We start from the raw sequence: 28,000 nt of genomic DNA, 5'->3' as shown, positions 1-28,000 counted from the left end.
AACTAGGAAATTGAAATCGGCCGTATTTCATAATCCCAAAGCGGCCGCGTGTTTCTGAGCCTTGAGCCTTAAATCGGCGATGCTAGAATTCTTCGTGGTGAGACGCTCGGCGGCCATCAGGGCCGTCAGGCTGAACGGGTGGGTGGGAGTGGGGTAGAACAGGAATCCGGCCGCGGCCGCCGCCGCCGCTGTGGCCTGGGCCGACGATCCGGCCGAAGAGATGCCGGCCGAACGGGCCGCCGAAGCGTGCACGGCCGCGGCTGCCGCCGCCGCCGAGTAGTGGTGAGCCGCCGCCAGGAAAGCCGGATCGGCGTAGGGCAGGTAGTGGGCCGCCGCCGTGGTGGGCACCAAGTAGCGATCCTGGTGGTGGGCGGGCAAGCGATTGGCGCTGGAACTGCTGACGTTGATGTAAGGCGCGATGCGCGAAGATTCGATCGGAGTACTGGCGGCCATCATCAGATCCGGTACGGACACTAGACAAATTATCAGATCGGTTTAGACACGTTTCATCTATATCAGATCGGCTTAGACGCGTTTGATCTACTATCAGACCTATCTACTATAGATTGATTTACAATTTTTGAGGGGCAAAGACGACTTTAAAGGGGTAATATTCATCCGAGGTAACGTGGTGATGACTTTATTTGTTAGTAGATGGCGCTCTGATAGCAGCATGACGTCATAATTTTGATTTTCAAACGATTGTTTGAAAGTTTTCAGTTTTTATTGGAGAACGGTTTTGTCGAGATTTAAAATAGAAAATTATCTTCCTTGATTGGATAGTTTAATATCGTATTATAGTGCCATCTATGACGGAGTGTTAACTACTGTTAAAATTAAGTGTTAATTTAAATTACAAAAATTATATAATTTAATAATAAGAATTTAAAGTACTATAATTTAGTAATAAATTAATAACTTTTTAAAAAGTTTATTTTTCATAAACTTTATAGTGTCGCCATCTACCTCAAACATTATTAAATAGGAAGGTACCTCGGGTGGACTTTGCCCCTTTTTGCATATGTGAATGCGTCTATATCTAGGCCATTACTAGGTGGTTTCTATTTTCGCCTGTTCTCGGACTAAAAGTGTACTATAAACGTTTTATTCGCCTGTTCCGAGGATGAGAATTACTCTGCCCCATACAGTGGCGTAGACAAGGGGGGGTTTCCGTTTCCAACCCCCCTTGGGTGTAACTTTGGCGAATTTCTCCCCCTTCTCGACCCCTCTCAGGTATTTTACATAGTTTGAACCCCTCCCTTGAAGGATTTCTGGCTACGCCACTGGCCCCATAAACTATTCGCCGGAGTATTAGGGCTACTCTTTTAACTCCTTCTATAACGGAGGTGTCAAGAGAGTAAATCGTATTTTGTCGTCTGCTAGTCAGAATTTATCCGCTAAAAAGGCAGCCATTTTGGAAAAACGTTTTTACTCCGACTCAAACTATTCGTCACCACAGAATCGGAGTGAAATGACGTCATAGCCTTACTCTTCTTACCCTACTCCGAAATCCCGGAACAAGCGAAAAGAAACCAACTACTATGAAGCCTTGATCAATAATTACTGGACCCGAAACCAAATGGCGCACTTGGTGCTTTTACGGCAGCGCCGCTTGTAGCGCCGTAGTGTCAAGAACTGGAAAGATTTCTATCCAGATACTAAACACGTCGGCTGCCCCATGGCAAAACCTTTTAACCAAAAAATTTTTGAAAAGTTAGATTTTTACGCATAAGTATTACTAAGGCATGTACAAAAGTACTGTAAAAGTTTCAGGTAAAAGTCATAAATATTTAACTATTTATGACGTAAAAAATGGTTTTGGATTTTCTAATTTTCGCATTAAAAACCACGTTAAAATCTTATAACTTAGGTTTTGAAAAAGTCAAATATCTCAAAATTACGATCGTGTTGGTTAAAAGGTTTTGCCATGGGATAGCCGACGTGTTCAATATTAGCGGACGAAGTTAGGCCTAGCGTACTTCGTCACTGTCGTCCAAGCTTACACCTTTATTTCCATTTTGACTAGGCATTTTTAAATTTATAATCTATTTAACAAACTATATATGCAAAAACATTATAGCGAACTTCCTATCTAAATTAAATAAATCATTACTCTTTCATTTTTATACCAATACCATTATTACTGAATAATCTAAAGCCTATTAAAATTCCAAAAGCCTCACTTCTATTAAAAACAGCAAAGCAGACGACGGTATGCATGTCATCTCACATATTTACGCACGTGTGTTTTTTTTATAGAAATATTTCGCGATTCTCCCGGTAGGAGCGCTGACGGGCGATGCAAATTGTGGTACCGTGGATTTTCCTTAGGTTTCGAGTCCAGTAATTATTCGTCCAAGACGAAACATGTACCTTCGAACGTTCGGGGCAGATTCCTTTGGGCGTGATTGCCCCGAAAAGTAGTCGAAGAGTACACCGTACTCAAACTCTACCGCTTGTATTACTCCATATTTGCTCGATGTAATGGCTTTAGAAACTCACTATCGCGTGTATTTCTACGCCTAACTAGGTAAAACAATTAAATAAAAATAGTTTCCTAATGTAATGGTTTCAGTAAGTCAGTATTTCTCTCGCACTATTTTATCTTCCAAAAATTTTACGCGAGCCGGCGAAGTTACATGTTTCAAGCGAAGAAATTTATCATACGCTTCTGTTACTACGTATTTAAGTAAGTCGCTTACTTTTTTGGACTTGACTCTCGTGTTTTCTGCATTTGGCCCTCCGGTTTTGAAACCAAACCTACAAATAAATTAATAAAGGTAGAAATTAATAATTGCGTTGACCATAGAATTATACATTACAATTTAAGTGACAATAAATTACGCGCATTGTACACAAAATGGCGTGTCTTTTAAGTGTTCAAAATTACTTTCAAAATTAAGAAATTCAACCATAAAGAAATTTCTTTAAATTTATACGTAAGCCTCCATGAAAGTCTACGAATTCGCTATAACGAAATATTTTTGCTTTAAAGAATGAATAATTGTTGTTATTCAATTCGCCAGTTTCAATAATGTAAGTATTTTGAAGTACCGCAAGTACAGCCAACTTCAATAGTTTTGACACGCGCTTTTATTTTATCGCAAATTGGCCAAAATGGTATTTATTCAGTGCAAATTTTTTGAAACCAATAGATGGTGGTAATGTTATTGAAACCGGCAAATTGTAATTTCTTATGTTTATTTTATTACTCATGATAATAAGTTGAAATTATTGAATTTTTGATCTGACAAAATATGTGACACGAAACCCTCGGAATATACGACAAACAAAATTGAAACGATTATTTAGGACCACGTCGTCCCGTAAGCGGAAATACAGCTCGGCGGACAGTGGAGTAACGAGGATATTTGGCGCCCGGGGTGAAACTCCCAAATTGGCGACCCCCCCCAATTGACTCTTGAAAACCACATTATTTTACTTTATTTAAAAAAAGTGTACTTTTCAAGTTTCAAGAAAAATTAGTTTGATATACAATCCAACAAATCCATTTTACATGTAATACTTTTGGTGCCCCGTAACCATCGGTGTCCGGGGCCGATGCCCCCTTTGCTACGCCTCTGTCACCGGAACAGATAAATTAACCCCAAAAATTTCGATTATCCATAAAAATTTCGGTTATCTGTTTATTTATGGATATTATTAGGACTGTGCGATTAGTGGTTTTAGACGATCGAGTCGGGTATCGAGTACCAAAATTTATTTCATTGAGTATTCGAGTCGAGTAATATTGATGTCGAGTCGAGTAATCGAGTACTTGATTAAGGGGAAACTTTCTCTTAATCGAGTCGAGTAACTAAAAAAACTTAAGAGTAATATTTATAACGCGTCGGGTTATCGAGTACTTGATTAGGAGCTGGTTTTAATTCTAGTAATTATGAAATTAAATTTAAAAGGAGTATAAAGTAATTTTCATGGCTGAGAAATATTCCTTTTATTTAGATGAACCACAGTTTCCACAACTTTGTAGGTACCGTTTATTGCCTCCCAAAAAGTTGTAAAAACCCCTCTTTGACTTTGAAGCAACGAGGATTGAAAAAACAAATACTCAAGAGTTTAGAGAGCAGATTATTCGAGTAATCGGGTAGCCGAATATGCAATTTTTTGGTATTCGGTAATCGACGAGTATTCTCCAATTACTTATTCGATGTCGAGTTCGAGTACTCGACCTTAAAAAGGACCGAGTACTCGATGATGTTCGAATACTCGCAAAGCCCTAGATATTATTCGCGGTTATAAAACGATTTAATATGCAAAAAATAACTCTAATATCGGATAATGTTTCGGTTATGGATAAAAACAAACAAAATGGATATTTCTGATCCAAACCCCGACCTCTAAGGGGAAGTTCGGGATAAAATGTGAACTCGTCAGCGCGCGTGTCCCGTGGTGACTAATAATGAAGTGAATCCGCCATTATGAGAGCTTTTTGAGTGTGTCTGCAGTCGCGCACCGATTAATAAAAAAAAAACAAGTAAAAAGAAAAGACTCTTGTTTTCAGCCCGTTTTGGGTAGCAGTCCGCACCCCGGTCCTAATCTAATTAGCTTCATTGGGCGCTAGCTTGTGTTTCTCCGATAGTCTCTCCCAGAATGCGTTCGTCCCGGTCGGCCGATCTCTTCTCCCAGTTTTGGGCAGCGGCGGACCCGACCCGCCGGGCCAAACTTAATTAAGGAATACCCCCATCCAAAATAAGGCCGCGACTTATCCGTTATAGCCCTATTTTATTAACGGAGTTGGTTGGGCGCCGAAGGATCAGTGGCTTTGATAGCCATCCTCCGTTCCCGAATAGCGTTTCACTTAACTGTCTATTAAGTTAGAGGAATTTCTTTGGTCTTTACTCTTTTTTAAAAGAGTTTCTCTTTACTGGCGGAACATTCGACTTACTCAATTTCAGATTATTCTTTTGTTAATACGATGATTTTCAATATCACTAATATTCCAAAACTTGGATAGGATGTTGAAGATCTAATTTTGACTAATATATTACTCTTATAATAAATAAATTGTCGAAAATATTAGGTCTTGAATAAATGGTTTAGATTCAATCAAGAATGTATTTATTTATACTAACAAGGAGATATCCCGATGTGTTTCTCCCCGATTTTGTTCAAACTCGGGGTTAAGTAGACCTTCGTGTACCTTGAAAGCTCCTAAAGCGAAAAGTTTCAATGGCCATTCTTTTTGCCTTGGCAACCAAAATTTTTTTTCAAAACTCAAGTTTAAACTTTCTCTACGTAAAATAGCTCGGGAAAATCCCGCGTTATATTTAATTGGTTTTCCCGATTTTATCGATTTTACCCAATTTGATCGATTTTGCAAAATTGGATCAATTTTACCCAATAGTTCTTTTTATAAAATAACCTTGGCCATCTTGTTGAAATGTTGCCTCCCCGCTTCAGCCGTGGATCCGTTTTCTCTCCCACTAAAGAGCTTATGAACTCATTCTTAGGCATTGGCTGAACTATTCCAGGGCAACATTTCAACAAGTTGGGCAAGCGTAAAGACATTTTATAAAATCAACTATTTTATCGACTTTACCCCATTTTATCGATTTTACCCAATTTTATCGATTTTACCCCTTTTTATCGATTTTACCCAATTTTATCGGTTTTACCCAATTTTATCGATTTTGCAAAATTGGATCAATTTTACCCAATTTTATAGATTTTACCCAATTTTATCGACTTTACCCCATTTTATCGATTTTACCCCTTTTTATCGATTTTACCCAATTTTATCGATTTTACCCAATTTTATCGATTTTACACGATTTTATAGATTTTACCCAATTTTATCGATTTTACTCAATTTTATAGATTTTACCAATTTTTTTCGATTTACCCAATTTTATAGATTTTACTCAATTTTATAGATTTTACCCAATTTTATAGATTTTACTCAATTTTATAGATTTTACCCAATTTTATAGATTTTACCCAATTTTATAGATTTTAGAAAATGGCAATTCGTGATTTTTCCCGTGCTATTTTACGAAGAGAAAGATAAAACAGAGTGTACTCATGTTGCTTTGAAACCACGATCAGTTAAAACTGCTAAAATATAAGGGACTATCATGCTAAAACACAAAATTACATAGCAGATATAGTGTCCATTACGCAGTTTCATATCTTCATCAGCCCCGATTTAATTAATAAATATTGAGGAAGATTTTAAAATAACGACGCTCTCCACCGGGGTTCCCGCTCTCCCCTTTTCAAAAAAATAATCGAATTATAACCCTTTGAATTTCCCATCGACGAAACCCCGGCAGTGTGCTGACAAAAAAAATGGAAGGTCTAGCAAATTAAGTTCCTTTGGATAGACGGAGGCAACAACCACTATTTCAGTGTTTAGCCGCACGAGGGCGTCCCAATTAATCACTGTCTTATTAAGAGTTTACCCCTCTTCGATTGAGAGAAAATTCCCCGATCACTTCTCCATCCGTCACTCGCCAGTGCCGCCAAACCCAGCCGATTAGGTAAAGTTTGTTCTGCAGCAATTAGTAATAAAAGGGGGCATCGAGACAGCCGGCGGCATTTCTGTTTTTATGTACCGTATATTTTGGTGGGAAGGGGCAATGGGGCGCCCGCCCCTCTTCGGGGCCCAACTTCTTGATTACATTAGCGGAGCCACTTACTCGTAATAAATTCCATCTTGTTAAACGGCAATTTCCTAAATGAATGGATATAGTGCTGGGGTAACGTTTAGCCCCAAATTATGTAAATTAGGGGGGTCGAGACGCGGGGATCAGTAGCCCCGGGCAGCGCGCTTTTTAGTGGTCCGAGGCGCTTTAATCCGACGGAGGGATTTGGCTCCGTCTCTCGAAGGCTTAAATAAGGGACGACCATAGAAGACCCGGCGCTTAATTGAATTTTCAAAGCGACTCTCCTCCGAATATATTTGGGGATGTGTCCCGCTATGAAAATGAAATTGGTGGTTGGACCCCCCATCCCCCTTTTCTCCGCTTGTTTATTTCCTAGATTCGATTCGCGTCAGATGACATTTTATATTTTGGAGGGGGTGGTCTTATCGCAGTCGTAAAGGGATGAGCTGGCATGTTTTGGACTGCAGGATGATATCATCCGTATATTGTTGTCTAGTGGGATATTGCTCTAGTATAATGTCATCCTTATATTGTTGTCTAGTGGGATATTACTCTAGTATAATGTCGTCCTTATATTGTTGTCTGGTGGGATATTACTCTAGTATAATGTCGTCCTTATATTGTTGTCTAGTGGGATATTACTCTAATATAATGTCGTCCTTATATTGTTGTCTAGTGGGATATTACTCTAGTATAATGTCGTCCTTATATTGTTGTCTAGTGGGATATTACTCTAATATAATGTCATCCTTATATTGTTGTCTAGTGGGATATTACTCTAGTATAATGTCGTCCTTATATTGTTGTCTAGTGGGATATTACTCTAATATAATGTCGTCCTTATATTGTTGTCTAGTGGGATATTACTCTAGTATAATATCGTCCTTATATTGTTGTCTAGTGGGATATTGCTCTAGTATAATGTCATCCTTATATTGTTGTCTAGTGGGATATTACTCTAGTATAATGTCGTCCTTATATTGTTGTCTAGTGGGATATTACTCTAGTATAATGTCGTCCTTATATTGTTGTCTAGTGGGATATTGCTCTAGTATAATGTCATCCTTATATTGTTGTCTAGTGGGATATTACTCTAGTATAATGTCATCCTTATATTGTTGTCTAGTGGGATATTACTCTAGTATAATGTCGTCCTTATATTGTTGTCTAGTGGGATATTACTCTAGTATAATGTCGTCCCTATATTGTTGCCAAGTGGAATATTACTCTAGTATAATGTCGTCCCTATATTGTTTTCTAGTGGGATATTACTCTGGTATAATGTCATCATTATATTGTTGTCTAGTGGGATATTACTCTAGTATAATGTCGTCCTTATATTGTTGTCTATCGGTATATCACTCTGGTATGATATAATATCTATATTTTTGTCTAGGGGAATATTACTCTAGTATAATATCATCCCTATATTGTTTTCTAGCATTATATTCTCTATAGGGTTTGGTTAGTGGGATATTACTCTAGTATAATGTCATAATTATATTGTTGTCTAGTGGAATATTACTCTAGTATAATATCATCCCTATATGGTTTTCTAGTAGGATATTACTCTAGTATGATATCATTAATATATTATTATCTAGTGATATATTACTCTAGTATGATATCATTAATATATTATTGTCTAGTGATATATTATTCTAGTATGATATCATTAATATATTATTGTCTACTGATATATTACTCTAGTATGATATCATTAATATATTTTTGTCTGGTAGTATATTACTCTAGTATGATAACATTAATATATTTTTGTCTAGTGGTATATTACTCTAGTATGATACCATTAATATATTTTGCCTAGGGGTATATTTAAATTCGACAAGATTAAACATTTCATTGAAAAAGTGCCGAGGGCTTACAAACACAGATATGCACCCCTGTTAGCTATTTGCCCCTATTTGTAGTTGAACCTCGAGACGATATCTCCATAAAATGACATCATTATCAAACAAATAACCAAAAACAAAGTTATAGCATTATATTATGGTTATGGGTCCCGCGTAGCTTTGCTCATGGCCCATTACTGATTGAAAATCTGTAATGCCTAAATCCGCTAGCATGTAGCTTTAACCAGAAATAAAATCGCGGATTAATAGTGGGGTGTTGGATGGATCCATTTTTATTTTCCATTCTATAAAAGCACCATTAAAAGCGCGTTGACAACCTCCCGTTAATCCGTAACTTTCCCTTTTAGCCAAATTAGAGTTTTTGTGACCTTCTAAACTGCGAATAATATTTGCACGGGAAAAAAAAAGATTATCCTTCTAATCCGGCCTCATCTTTATTGTAAGTCTACGCATAATTTATGAATAACGCTTATCCCTAGCACAATCCACATTATCCAAATTGTATCGCGTCCATAGATTGTAACGGTTTAAAAACAAGACCATTTAATTCAGAATTGTATATCTCTGAATAGAGAAAAGTATACACCAACTGTTACTGCTTATGTTATTTTCTTTAAAAATTCACATTCTTCAGAACAACTGAGCAACTAATTATGATTTATCAGATATCAGATCATTCACACTTATACTCAAATATTATCAGATCATTCACACTTACACTCAAATATTATCAGATCATTCACACTTACACTCAAATATTATCAGATCATTCACACTTACCCTCAAATATTATCAGATCATTCACACTTACCCTCAAATATTATCACATCATTCACACTTACACTCAAATATTATCAGATCATTCACACTTACCCTCAAATATTATCAGATCATTCACACTTACACTCAAATATTATCAGATCATTCACACTTACACTCAAATATTATCAGATCATTCCACTTACACTCAAATATTACCAGATCATTCCACTTACACTCAAATATTACCAGATCATTTGATAGTGGAGAAAGTGCAAACCGGAGAGTTTAATGTCGAAAATAAACTGAATTAATTTTAAACAGACAAACAGATGGTGAACAGATTTCAGATACCCCACAGTTATCGATTAGATATATGCCCCGAATAAATTTCTTTCAAAATTTTAATGACTAATCTGGTGAGCTTAATTATAGCAGACTAATTAAGATCGTTTATTTAGATTATGTTTCAGATACAACCATAATTGTCATCAAAGATGGCGAACAACATAAAAGTTCGTCAGATTGCAATATCACTTTTAAACCAGTTAACAAACTAGTTAATCATTTAGCTACTCGTATATCACAAAATAACCAAGTAATTATTTTCAAATCTGTCACACTTAAAATAAATAAACAAAAACCAAAAAAAAAAACCTATCTAATATCGATACCTGGTACATTCAAAGTGGGCGAGGTTCGTATTGAATCGTTATAATATCTGTGTACGTGATGGGTATCAGTTCCACTTAGGACGTAATCTTTTATTTTTCGAAGACAGTGTTCTCATTTAGACGGTGTCAGGCTGGGTATTTCTCCTATCAATTTCTCTAATTCTTCGGGTGGTGGTCATGGTTTTTATGGACTGGAGGGACGTGCCATTCCATTTATAGACGTCCAGTCGGCGTGGTCATCCGCGGAAACGGGACTCTCTTAATGCAATCTCGTTTTCTCTCTCCTTAAAAAAGGCATCTCGCCAGATGGTCCCCCCGAAATCTCTATTCTTTTAATGTCCCCACCCGAAATGGAAGAAAAAAGAATTAGGAGAGAGGTATCTTGTCCAGTCGTTTGCTAAGTGTATAGTCACTCGCTTCGGTCTTGTCGTAACGGGAGACGCCAGTACTCCATCGTGACTATGTCCCCTTAAGATACACGCAGCAGTGACTGATTCTCACAATCTACTTATTATTACAAAGACCTCTCTCTTTCCGGATGCCTCTACAAGACATAAGCCGACTGTTCGGATTTTTTGCCTGTAGGATACACAACGGTTCGGCACCGGTTTGGAAAATGCATCAATTCCATATTTACTATTTAGCCATGTAGTAGGTTTAATTACGATCACCTTTATCGAGTATATGTCCTTTTCGTTGACCATTACTAGCAGACATAAGCCGAACTAAGTTATTTATTACGCCCAATACTTCGACCCCACTTTGAAAAATCCACCTCGCTTCAACACCGCATTTCAACATTCATCAATTCAATTTCGACTACTTAGCCATGTAGTAGTTTTCATTGCGACCTCCTTTTCACGGCGTTTATCTTTCTCGCTGTCCCTTATACATTATTCTTAACTGTATATCTTGTATCCCTACAAGGTTGTACATAAGCTACCCTCGCTTCGCAGTCTTTATCAGTAAATAAATAAAATAAAACAAATATAAACCACCAATTATAAATTTGGGTCTTTAGCATGCACAACAAATCGACACGGGCTTGAATATGCATAAATTTACTATTTAGCAAAGTAGTAGTTTTAGTCATAACCTAATTTTTGAAGTTTCGCTAGATTTCGAAGACAAACTTTTTACCTTCATTTAGACTATTCTAAATTTAGACTAATTATTAGAATATTCGATAATTTTCAACTCTGCTAACGGAATTAGATATCATTCGTGTCACAATGTGCAATCACTACGGAATCGAATTTCACATATCCGTAGCTGGTGTCCTGTGATTTCTAAGTCTCGTTTTACAACCTGGTGATAGTAGTAGCGTCTATGTCCTCCTCTAGTACAGTTTATTAAGGGTGGTTTTGGTCTTACGCTGTTAGCCAATGAGAATAGCGGTGCGGGTTTGAGGGTACAGAGGGCCGATATAGCGTTGTCTCTCTCTCTCTCTCTCTCTCTCTCTCTCTCTCTCTCTCTCTCTCTCTCTCTCTCTCTCTCTCTCTCTCTCTCTCTCTCTCTTTGGTCGGAGGATGGCGGTAGGGCCTCCCAATTAAGAGGGCTGAATCAAATCGTTTACCTACCATAAAAGACGCATTAAGGGGAACAAGGATTTAATCAGCGTAAAAGCTCGACTTAATCGACCTGCCAAAGACCCTTTATCTCTCCTCCTGCGCAGAGAGAGACACACTACTACCTCCTTCTCCTGAGCGTCACTGCTTATATTATAGAGTCCCTCAGTCCCGGTCCCAGTCCCTGACCCGCGCGAGACATTGAGGGGCATTATATAGAGTCGCTCAGTTCGGAATGTGCGGTGACCAATGCTTTTAGGAATATGTCAAATTCGGAGAAACGAAGGTTTATTTTTATTGGTTGCAAAATCTCTAATTTAATTATCATAATTCGGATTTAAAAACTATTGGTAGTGGAAAATATTAAATGGAATTCTTAAATATTAAAAATAAACCTTAAATATTAAAGGTAAATCTTAAATATTAAAAATAAACCTTAAATATTAAAGGTAAATCTTAAATATTAAAAATAAACCTTAAATATTAAAGGGAAATATGAAATATTAAAGAGAAATCTTCTATAATAGAGAGATATCTTAAATATTAAAGGAAAAGCTTCGATATTAAAGGGAAATTAAATTAAATTAATATTAAAATATTTTGGAAATCTAAATTTTTGTCGAAATCTTAAACATTAAAAAAATGACGAAAATGTTTGCTGAAACTTAAAAAATCATAATCCATGGACGTGACTTGTGAAGGTCTGCGGTTTCAATACTTCTAATTAAGGGATTAAAAATCTGGCGACTAAGCATTTCTAATCTATACACATCTTCTCTATTGGAATATATAAAATTCTGGGCATGAGAACTGAAATTGTTTAATTAAAATTTTTTCATTACATAAAAAAATTTCTATTGGAAATTGGCGGTGAATTTAAAAAATATTTAAAAATGTAGGGGTTAAACTTGTAAATCTTAAGCTTTTAAATGGTTAGCTTTTAAACAATTCAAATCTAGCGCATACGCCATATTCACTAAAAGCCTGTAGTACGTTGAGTCAGAGTTCCACCCAACCGTTAACTACACAAAACGGCCTTAAGTGGGGGACAGTCAAATTGTAGCCAGCGCTGCAAACCTCTTTACAAATCTGAGACATAGATGTCACTTTCGAAAGGGAAGTTCTAGGGAACCCGGAGAGTCACACTGAAATAAAAAAACACACTTTTTCTGAGGGATGACGACATTTTGTTTTAAGCTCGTACCCTTTAGTGGAAATCTATCTAAATATTGTTAAATGTATAGAAAAAAGGGGTAACTTGAGTGCGTGTGGGTGTCGGAGTGGGGTCGGGGTAGCGAAAAAACTATTAAACCGGGCGCTCAAACGGGGGATGACGAATGTTCTTGAGAGGGGATGCTAGACTAAAAAAACTGCCTCTTTTTTTTCGTTAACAGCTACGTCACCCCACGCGCTGGAGTGTAGGGGTTATCTATTAGGGATAAGATTGAATTATTGTATTTTACGCTTTCGTAAGTTGCCACTAGATGGGGTTACTTGGAACTTTGTTTCTATAGCCAGGAACGAGTAAAGGTTACTATATTTTAAAATGGGAGTCGAAGTATGGTTACTTTCGTAGTTTCGCCCCAAAAAAAGAGTAAAGGGGAAGACTTCCCCTATAAGTGCTTCAACTTCGGCCCTCCGTGCTCGATAGTTACCATTTGGGGAACGTTTGCCTGAAATTTACGATTTTTTGGGTTGGTTAGGTCGGATTTTTTTTTAAAGTACCAGTTTTGCAAGAAATCGTGAGAGTTACAGGAATACAGTATAATCTAGATAGATGCGTATGTATATTGTGCTTCTAACGGCCAACTGATCAGGTTATTCAGGTCGCAATTCACAGATATATCTGATCTGAATTGGTCTATTATAATTAATATCGCCAGATTCAGTTATCTGGACATTTATCTGATTTATGTTCAAGTAGGAATTCTCAAAAATCTGAAGATATTAAGTTAATCAGAACAGGTTAATCTGTCATATTCTTCTCGCTTAACAATCTGATTTCCAACGGTATCTGATACACTATGGCTTATCAGTTATCTGACTTATATTCAAGTAGGAATTTAGATAAATCTGAAGATATTCAGTTAATCAGTTATATTCTCCTCACCCAAAAATCTGATTTCAAATGACATTTAAATTAAGTCAAATCGATAACTGTGAGGGATTAGAAATCTGTCGACTTACAATGAATTCAGTTTAGTTTCGGGTTTTAAACTATCTGTCTTGCATATCGATCAATATTAATTAATCTAATAATATCTGAACGTAAATGAGAATAATCTGATATCTAATAACTAATAATAATTTTCTCAGTTCAAATAACGCAACTGGACCCTTAAAGTTCCGCGTTAAAAATAGGAACCACTCATTAGGTTAATTTAGCTCAATTAATGTTTACTGATAAAACGAAAATTCAGCTGACAAAATGAAGGTAAGCAAGTTGAAAAATTCATTTTTCTAAATCCATAAGTAACTAAAAAGTTCACACCAAGGATGTATTTAAGTGTGTTTGGGGTTAAACGCCCTCCCAGAAATAGATCAAGGAGGAGGGTTAAAGGGAATATAACCTCAGGTATTTGGTGTGGAACACCAAAGTTTGCAGCTCTGGCCGCTCTTGCCTTTGGCTTTAGAAATGTTTGGCGCCACTGTACAGAGTAATTTGAAAATTTGAAGGGGTCTTCCATAAATATTGCTTTGCAGGTTATATTCCTTTTAAAAGGTAACATTTCATTTAAGTCTCAAGAGGTAGGGGTGGTGTTTTGGTGCACATTTTAAATAACAACCGATGGATACGCTCTTGATCTTCTCCGTGTGAAGCAGACTGGAATCCTTATCTAAACAGGGGGTTTCAAAGGGTTATGCAAAAATGTGAAGGATACGTTGCAGTGGGTGAGTTGAGAAGTATGCCTGTTTTTTCCCATTTTCCTACGATGAGTTAAAAGAGCGCCAGAGAGCTTCAAAGTGTGGCCTACTAGCCCCGGGATGTAAGCTGCAACAAGCGCAAAACCAAGCAGCAGGGAAACGCGATAGGTGAAAAAGGACTTTGTAAACAAATCGAGGTAATCAGCGTAAAAAAGTAAACTTAAACCGTATTTAAGTCGTGATGGACCGCGATTTCTTTCAAACTGCAACAATGGAGTTCACTTCGGAAGAACTGCCGTATATTAATTTCGTGTATGGACTAGCGGATGGCAATGCTTTGGCTGCTCAACGTCTCTACCAGGAAAGGTACCCGAACCGGCATGGATATTTATTTACTCTTTGTTAAAGAACAAATCCCTTTGATAACAGGGAGGAAACCATAAATATGGGTTCACGAGTTACACTTTAAATTATACTAGCCATCGTCAAAAACATATTATATACAATAATTTCAAATAAGTTTGGCAAAACAAACAATAGAACTTTAAAAAAATAACAAAAAGATGGATATGACAAATAATAAAGCTATTTACAATATATGTACAGCTCATATATGAATGAATTTGCAAGAGGGAATAAAATTTTAAATTTGGCATTAACTAGAAAAATGTTTAGTTCTCAATTGTCCCCAACGCCCCAGAATTCGTTTCGTCACGACCAGATCTGGCCATTTCGCACTCAAAAGATACGCCACGCAATCGGCCGACTTGTCCAGATCGTTGTAGTAAATATATTCCCGTGCTTGTTGCAGTCTACTTCCAGGGGCTAGTCGACCACACTTTGAAGCTCTCTGGCGCTCTTTTAACTCATCGTAGTAAAATGGGAAAAAAACAGGCATACTTCTAAACTCACCCCCTACAACTGCTTAAAATGTTTGCATAACCTTTTGAAACACCCTGTATAACACGATTAAAAATTATTCACTCGGTGTTTTTAAAAAGAAGAGCCTTATTTAGGTATTTTCATCCCATTTTCGTAGGCATTGTGTATGGATAAACAACCAAATGAAAACCTTCAAAGTTAAAAAGGCGTAACGAAATTCGGTCGGTGAATCGCGTAACGCGAGAGAGAGTACATTTAAGAGACCCCCTATTCTATCTATTCTTTCTGTAAAGACCCATAAATACGGGGTAAGAATAAAACACTTTTTTTGGATCCAAGAAAACGCCTCAACCGCAACTCCATACGTATATTCATCCCTACTTTAACAACGTTTAGTCGACGTAGGCGTTCCGGAATTGAGAGTGTAAAGAAAGTATCTTTTTTTGAACGGTTAGGTGGGGAATGGGCGCACGCGTTATTTCCTCCTGTCTGACCACTCCGCCGGTGCTCTGTGTCGCCGACAAAGGAAGACAATTCGAGAATTTATTTTCGGGCTTTTTTTCTCTCCTAAGAGAACAGCGCCCCTTCAAAGTATTCGTCTTCTTCGCGGTGGAAATGGTTCATTTTAAAGTGCTTTTTGTGGTCGCGCTTGCGGTGAATAAAATAGCGTGTAATGATGCAGATGCGCGCCACCCTCCTCGGCTTCCTCTCTTCCCGGATCTCCAAAAAGGTTTTATTTCCATCTTTCTCCCCCTTCTCTATTTTTTATTTTATTCGCGGTTAAAATAGCCTTTTCCTTCTCTGTTTTATTTTGTCGTTTAAACGTGCGGCTGCTTATTTTACTGTAAAGTCTAGAGCGCTTTTAAGGCTACTGTTATACAGGCGCCGCTATCAATGGCTAAATAGTGAAGAAATATCCTGGTAGTCGGCTCGTCCCGGGACACCGGTGTTGCGCGTGTAGAACACTTCTACAGGCGTTTGTAGGCCAAAAATAGACCTTATTTTTGTAATCTCAAAAAACTATAAAACGATTCTATTTAATAAATAATGAGGAAGGGAAATTATTAGCCCTATTAAGTAAACACTAAAATGATATTGATTATATATAAGTTAATTAAAACCGTTTAAATGATTTAAACGATACAATATAAAATATTAATAATGATAATAACCTAGTGTTGTAAGTCGGAAAATGACCGAGGCATTTTTTCTAGAAAATTTTAATATTTTTCCGAAAAAAATAAAAAACATTTTCATTCCATGATTAGTCTAATATATTTTTTGCAAATTTAAATATGGCAGCATTTTCACCGAATTTTTTCGAATCTGAAAGTACAACTAAACCTCTAGACTAGTTGAAACTGATTAACAATGTAACACTATTAATGTTTTGTAGTATGTTTACTGATAAAAACATTAAAAACCTTATTAAGTAATTTATGTTTCAATGTTTTATTTTTCTGATTTGCGGAATATAATCCGCATTTTATTTTTCCGGAAAATTAACAACACTAAAATAACCATATTCGAGTCTTAATGAAAAGTGATATTTCTGGCTGCGTTATAAATCAGAACACATCAAGAGTTCGGGACTCTAATGGGCAGTAACAAGAACTGGAGGGAGGGAAGAAGGGTGTTGGATCAATTTTTGGCGAGCTCGAAGCGCGGAGGGCCTTTCTTTTGTTTTTGGAGCATTCGTGGCTTCTTCTTTCGGGCTGGCGTCTTATTTGTGTTGGACCATAATGCAACGCGTCTCGTTATATCTTCCGGGTCAGCAAATCCGTTTCGTGCCGCTATGTCCAGTTGACGATGTCCGCTCATATTTTGGACGCGATGCGTCATCCGAGTCCTCCCTTCTCTCTCCCTCCAGATTTGACCTGGCCCTCCCATTCCGGACAATACGCCCGTTTGATGCGGCCTACTATCTTCTAAAAGGCTTATGCTATCGCGACTGAAGCATTAAGAAAGGTTGTAAGTCGGAAAATGTTTCGCGGAAAATGACCGAGGCCTTTTTTCCGGAACATTTTCCGTATTTTTACGAAAACAATAAAAAAAGTTTTCATTCCATGATTAGTCTAATATTGTCTGCAATTTTAAATAAAGCGGCATTTTCGCGTCATTTTTTTAATCTAAAAGTAAAACTAAACCTCTAGACCGCTCTAGACTAGTTTAAACTGACTAACAATGTAACACTATTAATGTTTTGTAGTATATGTTTACCGTTATTAGACATTTTATATAGATAAAAAGTAAAAACATTAAAAACCCTTAAAAAGTAATTTATGTTTCAATTTTTTATTTTTCCGATTTGCGGAAATTTTTCGGAAAAATTTCAGGAAATTCACATTTTATTTTTCCGGAAAATTAACAACTCTAGAAAATTACTTTTTTTTGTAAGGATTCTCGTTATTCCGTAAAATATTTGTTTCATTGGCAAACTAACGCGCATCCCTGGTGGCTTGATCCAGGTGGAAACAAGACACATCCAGATTGAACCCAATTACGTTTGAATCGTATAATTTTCATCAAATCGGAATAAAATTAACCGATTTCAAAATTACGTTTTTGCGCGTGACAGTAATTTTAAATTGTGAGGTATAGCAACTATTTCGGAATAAAGCTGAATTGCATACATTGTAATTAGATCAAATATAACACATTTTGAAGAATGATAAAATACGCGAATAGGAAGAAAAGTTCATTATGAAACGGGATAGTAAAGCTAAACCCTAAACAAATTTGAAGAAATATAAAAACTTACTAATAGCTCGTACCAATAGGTCTTGGAGCAAACAAAAAGACGCGAAACTCTGACCAAATAGATCTTCGACTACACAAAACTAACTTATTAACTTCACTTAACATAACACAATTTGGATTGTAATTTTCTATCAAAGACGAATTGGGATTTGGCGAATTTAATTCGATCCACCACTTTGGATAATTAATCGTAATATTATCGCCGTATTATTTATTGCCATCTTAAAAATAAACTCTCCTCGATCAGCCGGCCATCGAATGTTTGGATACAAATCAGCGAAAATCACTGTTCGTTTTTCCTTAAGGAGCTTGTCTATAAAACGTCTCCTTTTGTCCAAATTGAGAAAATGGCAAGATCAGGGGAAGAAGGGGGGGGTGCGGGGGGGGTCATTCGCGGCGCATTAGAGTGGTCATCCATCGGTATCGCTCCTAATTGGGTTAGGGGTAAAGGGCCGTTGCCGGGAATCGGACCGGCCACTGTCCGATTAGGTCTTAAAGCGGCCTGACAGTCCGCAGAAACCGGAGCCGCAACCCGCGACCAGTCGCCGCCTGAACCCCCACCTCTCTCTCTCTCTATCTCTCTCTCTCTCTCTCTCTCTCTCTCTCTCTCTCTCTCTCTCTCTTTCTCTCTCTCTCTCTCTTCTGACCAACCAACTCTCCGCTCTGTTTTCTGGCCAGCCACATTTTTATACTGGTACAATCTTGTAGCCTCTTTTCCGAGATTGAAGATACTCTATAAATTAGAAGCTTCCGTCGTACCAGCCGGCTCTGTCTCGCCTCTAAGTTGTGTCCATTGTTAAGGGACCAAAGACAAAGTCACTCTGGGACGAGAAGGGGGACCACCTTCTATTATACTGCAGTCGCTTGTTTTCTCAAATTGAAGAAATGAGGTTGCAGCTCGGAAGGATTCTCTTTTCTTTCTTCCCGGCATACTTTGTTTCTTGACTAATGAAGGCTAATTTGTCCCGCGTAGTCGCGTTGTACCTGCGTAAAAGGGAGTTTTGTACCCCGAGGACAATGTTTCTTTAGGAGTTAATTATCGTATGGTCCCTCTGGTGGTGATTACGTGAAATATTTATTACTTTTAGAAATGTCGTCGTAATTGGATTTCTTATTTTGGTAGGATGGGACGAGCATTTTTTTAAATATAAATGTTATTGGCACGTCTAATTAGATTTTAATGGTTTATCTGATTTTTAGAGATTTGTAGCTTTTCGGACATTATTAACTCTGCCCGATAGTTGAAAAACGAGAACCACCGTATACTTTCTCATTGAAAATAACATGGGAATCTGAAATTTTTCAAAACCAAAAAAATAGATCAAAATTGACAAATGAAATTAATTTTATGATATTTTTATGAATTTTGGTCAATTTGTTCAAATTTGATCAGAATCGGTAAAAATGGAGAAAAGCGAAATATAAAAATGAAAAGTTGTATTTTCCAACTAATCGCCAAATCGACGGTAATAAATGAATTTTATCAAAATTAATAAAATAGAATTTAGTTGTTTGAATTTGATCAAAATTAATAATTTTAATTAGAATTATTATAATTATTTTTTAGAAGTGCTCAGATTACCATGTCATTTTCAATGGGAAAATATACATACTGTAGAAATTATGTTTAATTCAGAGAAAACGGCATGGTATTAGAAGATAAAACTTATTTTATACAAGACGTTTCGAGCCGAGGCTCTTCTTCAGTCGTTCGTTAGTTTTCTCTGAATTAAACATAATTTCTACTAATATTCACCATGGTAAATAATAAGTTTAATATATATACATACTGTGTTGTCAAAAACATTTTCAGTTGCCATGGCAAAACTAATGCCCATTGCAACTTTTCCCTTGGTGAAATTTCTTGTTACCTTAAGGTCTACGTACCCACCTAGTTTCAACAAAATCGGTGATTATCACCTCGGGTAGTCTCCTCGTTAGCCCAATAGGCCTACAAGGCGAAGTTATACGTTAATATTAATTTACCAACTCTAAAAGCTTTATGAATTTTTGTGATATCTTACACAGTGATTCTTCAGAAGCTCTTCATTAATTATCTTTAAAAATTATCACTTTTAACTATAATTTAAAATCCACAAGTCACTGAATTATAGAAAATGAATCCTAGATACATCCAAATAGTTGTCGAAATACAGATCTCACTCAACAACTGAAATTTTATCTGTGCAAAAATCAGTTGGTTTTAAATATATACTGTGGATCGATCAGAGATGCTAGATGGCATCTTTCAAGAACGACTTGAACTAAAATTGACATAAAAATATATTCTAGACCACAGAAGGTTTTTTTGAAGTTCCATTTCTATCAATCATTGTATAACCTTGTCATTGCAGTTGAAAATTTTGCTTCAAATCCTAATGTAGTGGTTAAATTTTAAATTTGATATTCCATGTATGAAATTGTGGCTTAGGTAATTCTACAAAAATCATTTAAAAAATTTAAATACTGGGATTAAATAAATTTTCATGTTAATAACGTTTTTGGGCATTAAAGTGTAACCCTGTAAAGATTTTAACGCATTCGGGGCTTGCCACCACCATCCTATGCATTGTAACCCGGCCACCTGCTTAAATGCATTAAAAGTCGCCTTGGTTGTTAGCCTAGCTGATTGCTATTATTATAAAAAATAGCCCTTAATTATTTACAAGGAATTAATTGAATCTAATAGACCACTTTTTGGCGAAGCAAGTGAAAATATACTACTCTATAATCTTAGCCAAATCATGGGCAAACTAGTAGTTTGCCCATGGCCAAATGATGGAGAAATGACCAAACCTACAAACATAGTTATCTTAGAAACACTCATACGCAAGATTTCAAGTCTATTAGTAGTCCCTTACTTCGCTCGCTAGGTCAATTAAGAACGCTTAATTATTACTTGAGATAACCATTATTTCCAAGAGAAACTTAAACTTAAAATAAATTATATTTCATTTAATCTTTTGATTACTTAACAAAATTCGAGGCAAACAAGGTTAATATAGTGTAATAATGAAAAAAAAAATCGATTGTCAGGTTTTTGCACTGTTTCCGAGTAAACTGATAATATTTTAGCATTAAATAGGACCTGTGGATCAGTCGCTATTAGATATTACAGATATTAAAGCAAATTTTTTTCAGCAAAGCACAGGCGCTTAGGAACGTTTTGGATTAAGGTGGGTACAGCTTGGATGCTAAATTTGGCGCCCCCTCATCAACATCCTTTTTGCGCCCCTTCTAAAACAATTTGGCGCCATTTTCCCCCCTGTACCCCCCGTTCCTACGCCACTATCAAAGCAATTTAAAGGTAGATTTAAGGGAGGGGGGAAAGTAAAATATAAAGTATATTTTAGTATATTTCATAAATGTTTGAAAATAATTGTTGTCAATTTTCGTCACCTTTTCGTAAATTGATGTACATATTTATCAAATGGAAATATATATATATTTTGAAACCCTTTGCTTAAATTTGAGAAAAAAATATTAAATTGTAATAGATTGTGTTAAATAACAACTTCCATATGTTGCCTGCTATTTTTGCTGTGACTAATAACTAAAACTAATCTATTTTCAACCAAACAAATCTAATATCCTTCCTACCCAAAATATTGAATCTGAAAACTCCATATACGGAGTTTTCAGATTCAATATTTTTGGTATAAGAGTTAATTTGTAAAATACATTTAGGAAGGCAATATAAATTTTTATAAAAAATCCAAAAATTTCAACAAATGCTAACAATTCATTGAGCTTTCACATAAAGCGTTTAAAATAATAGGTCGAAGCTACAGATTATAATAAAATAAAAAAAAACTTATAATTAAAAAAAAACTATTCTTTTATAACAACAATTAATTTGTAACATGTATTTCAAAATTCAACATTTACAAAATATGAACAGAAACGATATACAAGAAACTTAAACGTGCTAGACGTTTAAATTAGCTTTGTTACTTCATGTAACTTCAACACACGCATACATTTAAATGTAGTTCTGTTATATAATTTATTAAATAAACTTATGGACGAAAATTAACTTGCATATAACGTTTCATATACATAATAAACCAATGATAATTACGTTATTCAAAGGCATTAAATTTTAGTTTCTTGAATTTCTTCCTCCACGTATAAATTCTTATTACACAAATGATGGGCAGTGTAGCGGACGACATTTCATAACAGAAATATAGAGTCTGTTTATACGCCACCTATCTAGTATTCGACGACCACAAAAAGAGGGTGTACGGATAGTTTTTGGTATACAAGCGCTCTAGCAACTAACTGAGTTTATAAAGTTTCTCCAAAACTGGACGTACACACATCATCCGTTACAATTTCATATATTCTCAATTTACTATAATGGTTTTAAAATATATACATTTCCATCTGATAAATATCAGTCTTATATAAATATGTATATCAATTTACGAAAAGGTGACGATTACTACAATTTTTTCTGGTAAATTGTAAGTCGGAAAAATTTCCGCGGAAAATGACAGACGCTTTTTTTCCGGAACATTTTCCGTATTTTTCCGGAAAAAATAAATACAAGTTTTCATTCCATGATTAGTCTAATATATTGTTTGGAAATTTAAATAAAGTGGCATTTTCGCCTAATTTTTTTCGAATCTGAAAGTAAAACTAAACCGCTATATAGACTAGTTTAAACTGATTGATAATGTAACACTATTAATGTTTTGTAGTATGTTTACTGATATTAGACATTTTATACCGGTAAAAAGTTAAAACATTAAAAACTCTTAAAAAGTGATTTGTTTAATTTTTTAATTTTTCCGCAAATATTAAAATTTTCTGGAAATTTTCCGCGTTTTATTTTTCCGGAAAATTAAAAACTCTAGAAAATTACGTTTTCTTGTAGAGATTCTCGTTATTCCGTAAAAATGAACAACACTAATTTTTTCAAACATTTATGAAATAAACTAAAATATACTTTATTTTTTCAACTTTTCCCTAAAAAAATCTCTAAATCTAAAATATAATTAATATCTGATCCCAACTTCCTTCCCTTAAATCTGACTTTAAACTGTTTTGGTAAAAGCATTTTGGTTTTAATTTATTGGTTTCCCGTGATAAAAATGGAAGGATGGTCTTTATGCTTTGCTTGGAATAAAATTTAGATGAAATTAAAAGCTTACACGTACAAAGGACGTTTCACCTTCGATACATAGTATATACAAGGACATTCATAGGACACCCAGAAATGTGACGCTAAAATGACTCACTTGCACCCTGGCCTCCGAGAGCCCCAGCCTTTGGGACAGCTCCTCCCTCATGAAGGCGTCGGGGTAGTGGGTCTCATCGAACAACCTCTCCAACTCGTTCAACTGTTCCAGGGTGAAGTTGGTTCTGGATCGTCTTTGTTTGACCTTGGGAGCGTTGCATTGCGACCCCGCCGAAGAGTTGACGTCCGGGCTGAGGCATCCGCTGCCGTTGATGGCCGATCCGGCCGAGTCATCAGGGCTCATGGACGAGACCCTGGAAGGGCTTCGAGTCTCGGGGTGCGGGGACTCGCTCCTGGTGAGGACCAGGCCCTCGCTCACCGAAGGAGTGTCCCTGCTCTCGTTGGACTCGCCCGGACATCGATGATCGTCCACCACGATGTGCTTGACGTCCGAGTTCGGCGACTGCGGAGGCGATTCCTCGTTGCTACCGGACCTGGAGTGGACCCTGGTCAAGTTGATTTCGCTGCGGTTTTCTTGAGTGTCCGGCGGGGTTAGCGGTGGTCCGTGGTTGATTAAACCTGGATAATAATGCAAAGAGGCTAAACTAGTGTCAATCTCGAGCAGTTCAAAGTTTAAAGTATGCCAAAATTAAAATATAAAATAACATTTAGTTAGGTATAAACATACTATCATGAACACCATCAGAAGAAAATAGTATATATCTTAGAGAAAATATATATTCCTTTATTGAAAATGAAACATCTACCTTAACAGGCTCGTTTTGATTTTGATAACCAAGTGCCGGGCAAAATACATATTGTATAGTAATTTTTTTAATATACTTTATAGAAAAAATATGGTTTTTATATAAGTAACTATCTCTAATTGAAGGTGGGACTGCGGAGTGGTTAGCTCTTTCGTAGCGCAACAGGAAGAGTCGGGTTCGAGCCTAACTTGTGGGACTGGGTGAAAACTCGGAACAACTTATTTCGCTCTTTCACCGAGTTCTTCGGTTTCCCCTTCCCATAATAACTTGTATAGGTCAACGGTAATAGTAAGTGTATTGAGCGTGAGGGCTTGCAACAACCCTCCAACCCGATTTAAGCCGGTCACCTAAATTAAGGGCATAAAAGTCGGTAGATGATTTAGGCCTAAGGTGGTGCCTTGGTTATTAGCCTAGCTGAATATTATAATATAATAAGAATAATATTTCCAGTATATTTTCAATTATGATTTTTAGTTCAGTAACTTTAGTCAAAATTATTTATGGCGGGAGATAAGCGCACAAAAATGGGTTTTAGCTGATATCTCCGTTTTTATTGTATTTACTACTATAAACCGAATTACGAAAAGTAGGGCCCGGCTATTTTCTTCAAAACCGGATTTATGGAATATTTGGGTGCGAGTCATCGTTTTGGCGCAATTGCAGTTTGAACATTGTACCCGAAACGCATTTTACAATTGGGCGCTATATATTGAAGGTGCCTGCCAAAATGTTTCCAAAGTGAAACCGTAAAGCTACTGAACTATCTGTGAACATTTTCCGTAAATTTATATGTTATATAATATATGATATTATTATTTATATGTTATATTATATATGATATTATTATTTATATGTTATATAATATATGATATTATTATTTATATGTTATATTATATATGATATTATTATTTATATGTTATATTATATATGATATTATTATTTATATGTTATATAATATATGATATTATTATTTATATGTTATATTATATATGATATTATTATTTATATGTTATATAATATATGATATTATTATTTATATGTTATATTATATATGATATTATTATTTATATGTTATATAATATATGATATTATTATTTATATGTTATATTATAAAATTTATTATTTTTATATGTAGTTAATTTACCGAAAAAATAAAATGCTGAAAAATTTCTAGAAAATTTTCCGCAAATTGGAAAAATAAAAAATTTAAAGAAATTACCTTTTAAGGGTTTTTAATGTTTTTAATTTTTTATCGATATAAATGGTCTATAACAGTAAACATACTACAAAATATTAATAGTGTTACATTGTTAATCAGTTTAAACTAGTCTAGAGGTTTAGTTTTACTTTTAGATTCGAAAAATGAGGCGGAAATGCCGCTATATTTAAATTTGGAAACAATATTAGACTAATCATGGAATTAAAACTTTTTTATATGTTTCGGAAAAATACGGAAACTTTTCCGGAAAAAAGGCTTCGCTCATTTTCCGCGGAAAATTCTCCGACTTACAACACTATTTATGTTATATAATTTATTATATGATACTATCATTATTATTATTATATTATTATTTATTTGTTATATAATTTATTATATGATACTATTATTATTATATTTATTATATGATACTATTATTATTATATTTATTATATTATTATTTATTTGTTATATAATATATTATTATTATATTATATTATATTATTATTTATATGTTATATAATATAATATATTATTTTTATTATATTATAGTTACATTATTATAATTATATTATTATTTATATATTCGAAGAGTACGAGAATCCGAACTAACAAAGCAAAATCTTTAACTTTGTTTCCAAAAAAAATAGCTCTCTTGGTTAGAAGAGCGACCTGATTTCAGGCAATAAATTTCTCCTCAAAATTAATAATTCGTGTATCCATCCGCGCAGATTGCATTACTTAACTCCCGTCTGATCTTCCTATTTAGAAAGCTGAGATTAAATTATATTTCCATCCCCATTCAACCCCCTTCTCATCTTCACCAAATCTCTCTCAATACACTAAAACCCGGAGAATCGAACCGTAGTTAGTGGAACTCCTCCATTCGAGAGGTAGTAGGTTCGAACTGAAGTCAATCCGCGCTTTCAAGTAACGCGTCTGTCTGGCTGGCGCGTCTCTACTACGGTGTTAAAATATTTAAATCACCCTATTAAGGTATTACTCCGCGGACGGAAACAAAATCCAATTTTCCCAATTTCAATTCCACCAAAACGGCCGGTAGCGAGAGCCGCGAGCGTAAAGGAGAAGGGGCGGAGTTTAAAATGCGCGAGCGCGGTCACGTTTCGCGCCTAGCCCCATCTCCCGGTATAAATTAGATCAGGCGCTCTCCCCTCTCGGCGTGTGTGGATCGTACGGCCAGCGAAGAGGCGTCCTATGATAATTACTTCCAATTAGAACGTTTTGAAATCTGTCTAATGGGCTGTGTTCCAACGAGGTAGCCTTTATTATATTCGGGCAATTGAGCCAAAGGGGCCTCCCCAAGTTTATCGAGAGACGTAATACCCGAAATTATCCCGTTTTAGCGAAGTTAAGAGTCGCGCGGAGACGTTCCGATATTAGCAATTGGAATTTAATATTTGAAATGTTAATACGCGGCGCGCCATTGGCTCGATTGGGCCGCGATAGGATACGATCTCTCCCGAGTAATTGGAAAGTCGTTTTGTGTCTCCGCTTAAATTATTTATTGGATTGGTTTAATGGGGAGAAATCGGCGGCTCTAGACTCGTAAAATCCTGATTTGGGTAATTTGGAGAACGGTTATTGGACGGGATTTGCGCCTTGATTGAGTTAACCCGGCCGTAATGGCTCATTCTAATTAGCCAGTTTTGTTAATTATAAAGGCATTTACGTTGATTTAAAGTATCAGGTGTAGTTTTATAAAACTTAGTTTAAATTTCCGTCGATCAACGTTCTCTAAATAGACTATTTTCTTTTGCTTAAAAATAATAAATCATCATAAATTAATATTAAATTTAAATAATATCAGAAGTAATTTTTAATCTAATAATAATAATAATCAGCTAGGCTAATACCCAAAGCACCACCTTAGGCCCAAGTCATCTAGCGACTTATTATGCCTTCAAAAAGGTGTCCGGTCAAGCGCCGGGTTACAACGCGTAGGAGGGTGGTGGAAAGCCCTTCATGCCACGCGAGGCAACAACTCCCTACACTCACTATTACCGTTAACCACTAACCGCTAACTTTATTCGAAGCGTGTTAGTATAAGACGATTCAACCTAGAATCTCATTAGACCCCTCTCGAGCCACGAGCAAAATTCAACCTGCATATCATCTCAAATAAATACATTATTGATACAATATTTATCAAAATCGAGGGGAAAAAAAACAGATAAAAATCTTTAAAAGTTATTTTTATTTATCTTTTATTTATCATTTATTTGTCTAAATCAATTCGTGAATTTGACAGTACTTTATCCTTTTGAAAGTCTACAGCATCTCAGTGTTATTGTTCGCAGATTAAGAACAGCATATACAGGTAAAAATAAAATAAAATGGTCCACGCTAGTCGGATATAAGAGCAAAATCCCATTAAACTTTTATCGTGTCCCGCAGCGCCACCTTTTATTAAGTCGGCGAACTTTGCGGCCAATTTTCTCCTCAATTTACTTTTTATTTTTACCTTAATTAAGACACGGAAACCTAAAGTGTGCGAGAGGAACATTCGGGTATAGAAAGAACCGTACAGCATCCGGAGAGAGAGAGAGAGGATAGAGGAAGCTATAACTCTAAAATGAAATCGGGAGATTGTGTGCCCCTACAGGGTTGTTTTCTCCCGCCGACGTGCCGAATATTTTTGGACGGCCCGATAAGTGGATTAACGCGCCCCCCCCCTCCCTACGGCGTAAGGGAGGCCCCAAAATTTCCTTTTCAATTTTAAATAAGAGAAGAGACGGGGGGGGGGTAGAACATCGTGGCGCCCCCCTTCGAGACGCACCTGATGCTGCGGCACAGTCGTTTCCCTAATTCGACCATCCATTTT

The 28,000-nt window shown here is 36.0% G+C and overlaps 1 protein-coding gene across 1 annotated transcript; it reads right to left on the bottom strand.

The window, feature by feature from the left end:
- Positions 1-27: 27 nt before the first annotated feature.
- Positions 28-27,997, bottom strand: LOC149954148 (uncharacterized). The gene is made up of 4 exons (XM_090169855.1): positions 27,956-27,997; positions 23,255-23,809; positions 2,703-2,760; positions 28-473 (listed from the first exon to the last, which is right to left on the bottom strand). Exons 1-4 carry the CDS (start codon positions 27,995-27,997, stop codon positions 28-30), a joined length of 1,101 nt encoding a protein of 366 aa, XP_090025981.1.
- Between the last annotated feature and the right edge of the window lie 3 nt (positions 27,998-28,000).

The sequence above is a fragment of the Leiobunum rupestre genome, chromosome 3 (genome assembly GCF_980474605.1).
Source record: "Leiobunum rupestre chromosome 3, qqLeiRupe1.1.hap1, whole genome shotgun sequence".
Taxonomy (NCBI): Eukaryota; Metazoa; Arthropoda; class Arachnida; order Opiliones; family Sclerosomatidae; genus Leiobunum; species Leiobunum rupestre.
Note: the sequence above shows the minus strand (reverse complement) of the source record. Positions and strands in the feature narration are given on the sequence as shown.